Source organism: Stegastes partitus, unplaced genomic scaffold (assembly GCF_000690725.1).
Source record: "Stegastes partitus isolate 25-593 unplaced genomic scaffold, Stegastes_partitus-1.0.2 Scaffold2070, whole genome shotgun sequence".
Taxonomy (NCBI): domain Eukaryota; kingdom Metazoa; phylum Chordata; class Actinopteri; family Pomacentridae; genus Stegastes; species Stegastes partitus.
This window is the reverse complement of record NW_007579801.1, coordinates 15039-19915: the sequence shown is the minus strand read 5'-3', so window position 1 is coordinate 19915 and position 4877 is coordinate 15039. Positions and strand designations below refer to the sequence as shown.

The following is a 4877-nucleotide window of genomic DNA, read 5'->3' as shown; positions in this document are numbered from 1 at the left end:
ATATTTATTCCTATTTATACAGCATGTTTTAGAATGACCTGAGTTGATCAGACGTGCAAAATCAACTTGTAAAACTTACAGTTCCCACTAAAGTTGTTACACATATCGCAATATCTGTGTAGATAACCACAATGTGACTGTGTTTGCATTGTTTGAATCAGGCTTTGTGCTTTCAAGTGATGTGCTTGTGTGTACGGTGCTAATAAAAGGCATTAACCCCCATTTACAAATAAAAGTCTCTTTCATGTCAAAGTGAAAACAGATTTTCACAAATTAATGCATCATACAGCATAAAGAATAACAAACATGGGGCCCGAGAATGTTCATACAACTTTTGAGGCCTCCAACATCAGTACAGCAAGACAAGGTTCCTCATCAGTTTCTCCTCCTGTGCTGTTAAAGTTCAGCAAGAAGACAACATGGAACCAAAGTGACAGTAAATAGACCCCTATGTGCACCATTTGTTGTGGTCCTATGAATGAGGCCACATCACCATTTCATCCCGTCAAAATCTCAAAAAACTGGAACCTCAAAAATTGGTTAAATGCACATCCATATATAAACATGCTTAGAGGAACTCTCTAGAGTTCCAGTACACCACTGGTTTAAAAATGCTGCACTTTCTGCACATTTTCAAGGGTCAACAATTTAAAAAAATGGCCTCTGCTGGAGCCATTTGACCATTTCAATCAATTTTGTCAGGAGTCTTTTTGTGGAGATACTGAACTTGACCAGATGGTACCTTTCTTTCTTAGTATCACCTGAGACTATGTAAGTTTCCAGGTGTATTGGGATGATGTGCAGTAATTTATAATTCACTTTATGACGACCAGCATGTCCCCTTAAAGATACTCAACACATATGGCTACACCGTCTTGTGAAGAAAACGTCGGCAAAGTGTGATCACTTGTCCTAGAAAAATGTCCTTGACTTTCTCAGCTGTATCTAACAATGTTAGCGAAAGGAGAGACTTGTGTCACACGTTCTCACATGCAGACATGTAATTCCCTCTATGTTCCACAGTTCAATCAATACAGCACGCACAAGCTTTGTTTCTAGGAAAGACTTCTCAGCTGAAAAATGTTATTTTTTTTCTTAAATGTGTACAGGTTTAGGTTTTATCTCGACTCTTTAAATGTAGGGCAGCGAAGTAGTCCCCTTTAAAAATTCTAAGTTAATTTACTTTCATTCTTTTACTCATGTAGTTGGATTAGTTTCATGCGTGCAGTAACAGCATTACTCTAAACCTGCATTTAACTCAAAATGGAAAAGTATAAAATAATTTTATTCTTTAAAAGGAATATTATTTGCACATTTACTGACAATAAAAGTGCATAGTTACAGCTCTAATGGAGGACAGCAGCTCAACTCACCTGTTTGCTGAGCAGAAAAACACAAAGGTTAAGATATTTAAAGTTGAAGAAAATCAAAAAGTGTGAAATTTGGCAATGAAACTAAACATATTTACAGAGAAATCGTTCTAAATTTTAAATTTGATAAATTTCACTCTAGTCTTATCTTTTTATGCAACTTTCTACTATTTTTGAGTGTTTTTCTATTGTCAGTAACTATAAATGTCGCCTCTGTTGGAGCCACGTGATCAGTGGGATCTGTTTTAAACAACTGTGTCTGTGTCTTCACCAAACTTCACTGGTGTGGGATTACATTTCTGAAGATACTGAACCTTAAAAATGGCCTCCCAGGTAAGATTTGGTTTTTTTGGGGAAAAAAAAACCAAAAACACACACACACACACACACACACACAAATAGAAAATGTAATTTAGCCAATATACTTTCCAGAACTTAGTTTTGGGTCCCAAATATCAAATAAGTCAATCTAAAATGACTGAGTGACAGAATTTAATTGTAAATTGATGGCAGAAAAACAAAACAAAAAAAACTTACCGTAAATATAAGGAAACTTAACACTATTATCACAGCCAGGTTTGAAGTCACAAAAGAAAATATGAAGAGGAAGAAGACGATGATGATGAAGAAACGGATTGGTAGTGGCTGTAAGATAGTTTTAGTTTTTTTTTTTTTTTTTTTTTTAACACAACAGAACTTTATTAAACAATGAATGTTCACACAAAGAATTGTCCAAATACATAAACAAACAATTTGACAGGCACGTGCTCATAATGATAAATGTATTTTGACAATTTTAAATTCTATGTTAATATAAAAATTAAACAATATGTTAACAATAAATAAATGTTTAAATAAACAAACAAATAAATAAACAAACCACAAAGGGGAGGAGGGGCGTCATTGTCCTTTTTGGAACAGTTCTTTAAATATTTTGACAGTTTTTTTTTCTGCATTATTTAATGCTTTAACATATTCTTCAAAGTCAATAGATAATTGAACAAAACTTGGTTTAGTAGTAAAAAGAAAACGCTGACAGTTCCTGTCGTGTCCCGTTTCCATGGGAACACGTCACCATGCCGACGTAACTTCCTGTTTGGCCGCGGCGGTGGCGGGAGATTCCAGCATGGCGGTGCAACCGAAGCAGAACCTGTCCATGGACAGCGCAGCCGAACACGGCTTCCTGAACTTCATCGCCTCCATGCCGGAGAAGCCGGACACCACGTTCAGGGTGTTTGACCGGAACGACTACTACACGGTTCACGGGAAAGACGCCATATTCGCTGCGAAGGAGGTTTTCAAGACGAACGGGGTCATCAAGCACTTGGGCTCAGGTAACCTAGCATAGCTGACTTAGCTGAGGCGTGCATACTGCCAGCAGACTGCATTTGCAGCTTAGCAAGCGAACGCTTTGGAGCGTCCTGATGCATGTAGCGGTTGTCATGTAGCTCAGGCTAAGCTAGCTGGCTGTGCTGCTTGGTGCTGTGTGTCCTGATGGAGCTGTGCAGGAACTGTAGGTGCACAGATTCAGGGCTCCAATGCTGCAGAGTGAACATACAACACACTGTGACCCTGGGAGTAATGTGAACATGGAGCACTGAGGGTGTTAATGTAAATGCATCGGTCAACAGGGAGTCGCAAGCTGGAGAGTGTGATCCTGAGCAAGCTCAACTTTGAGGCCTTTGTGAAAGACCTGCTGCTGGTGAGGCAGTACAGGGTGGAGGTGTACAAGAACCACAGCAAGAGCAGCAAGGAGCACGACTGGAGGATCGAGTACAAGGTACAGTCACCGGGGCGAAAAGCACAATCATAACTGGACCGCAGGAATACGACTGTTCTGTTTTCATACTCAGGCTGGTTGAAGCTATGTCAGAGGAATGTGTAAAAATTCCAAATATGCTTTGTCTTATTTTGCAGTTAATGTTACTAATGTGCATGCAGATGTTTTTGTAAGTGAATGAACTTGATCTAAGCCTAACACGGTCCCAGGATGTTTCAACTCAGACATACACCATATGACATGAGTTAAACACTAGAGCTTCCCTCCTCTGTCTCTTCTAAACGCAGGCCTCTCCTGGAAACTTGACCCAGTTTGAGGAGATCCTGTTTGGCGGTGGATCAGGAGCAGAAGGCTGTGCAGGAGTTGTGGCCGTGCGTTTCGCGACCGGAGCCGACGGGCAGCGCGTGGTCGGGGTCGGCTACGTGGATGCAGCCCAGAGGACGATGGGAGTTTGCGAGTTTCCAGACAACGAGATCTTCTCCAACCTGGAGTCTCTGCTCGTCCAGATCAGTCCCAAAGAGTGTCTGTTAGCCCAGGGGGAAGGCAACGCGGATGGGAGTAAACTACGGGAGGTAGGTGGTGGGAAAACGGGTGCAAATCATCTGAAGTGTGTCACATAAAAACAAACTAAATCATCCCCTGTGCGTGTGTGTTTGTGTACATACTGGGGTCTAGGTCTGGTTTTTAGTCTGAACACCCACTCAGAGTAAAGCTGGAGGTATGCTGTGGCTACGGTGTGAAGACGTGATCGTTATGTGTCTGCAGGTGGTGCAGCGTGGCGGCATGCTGGTCTCTGACAGGAAGAGAGCAGAGTTCAGCAGCAAGGACATGGTCCAGGATCTGAACAGGCTGCTGAGAGCCAAGAGAGGAGAGACGGTGGCGAGCAACACGCTGCCCGAGCTCGACAAGCAGGTGAAACAGAACAAACGCCGTCCTGACACTTCTGACTCATTCATATTATGTGTGCATTTACAGTATTTGTCACCGGTGATAACTTCCCTCATACAGACATATTTAATGTTTTTCTGTGTGTCACGATAGCGTCATTCGTTTTCTGTTTATATAATAAATAAAAGCACATTATTTTCATTTAAACATCAAACTAAATGGTACATATCCAATACAGAAATGAAAAAGATAAACTAGACTCGTGCTGCATTTATCATTTTTGTCTTCATTTAAAAAGAAAAAAGATTATATGTTAACTCAAGTGACTGATAAGTTGACAAACAACTTTCCTCTTCATAAGTGTGCCCAACTAATTTTTTTAATACAAAAAAATCTGTCAAATCTATTTTTTTAAAAATAGCAAAATATAATTCTTATATCGTGTTTTGTCATATAATGATCTATACACATGATGAAATGAGCCAAAAGCAGCCTAAATAAGCATCAACCATGTTAGAATAACGGTTGAACGTTTGAAACATTCCACCAGAGTCTCTGTGTGTGTTCTCATTCCCAGGTGGCGATGTCCTGTTTGGCTGCAGTGGTGCGTTTCCTCGAGCTGCTTTCTGACGAGTCCAACTTCAACTCCTTCAGTCTGACCACTCTGGACCTGGGTCAGTACATGAGGCTGGACAACGCTGCCGTCAGGGCTCTGAACCTATTCCAGGTCAGTCACCGTGACCACATTACCTCCTCGTTAAGTAAATTTAGATAAATCACAGAAAAAATGTCCCAACTCTGAGCCATTCAGGTGGTTTGTTTGTTTGGGTTTTTAGATT

At 40.8% G+C, this 4877-nt stretch overlaps 1 protein-coding gene across 1 annotated transcript in view; it reads left to right on the top strand.

The window, feature by feature from the left end:
• The first annotated feature begins 2484 nt into the window (after positions 1–2484).
• The window catches only part of msh2 (mutS homolog 2 (E. coli)), a 14734-nt gene continuing 12341 nt past the window's right edge, over positions 2485–4877 (top strand). Inside the window, exons 1-5 of the mRNA XM_008303795.1 lie at positions 2485–2704; positions 3002–3150; positions 3438–3722; positions 3916–4062; positions 4616–4780. Coding sequence (XP_008302017.1) covers positions 2497–2704; positions 3002–3150; positions 3438–3722; positions 3916–4062; positions 4616–4780 — 954 coding nt within the window. The 5' untranslated portion in view covers positions 2485–2496. The remainder of the gene's footprint in view (positions 2705–3001; positions 3151–3437; positions 3723–3915; positions 4063–4615; positions 4781–4877) is intronic.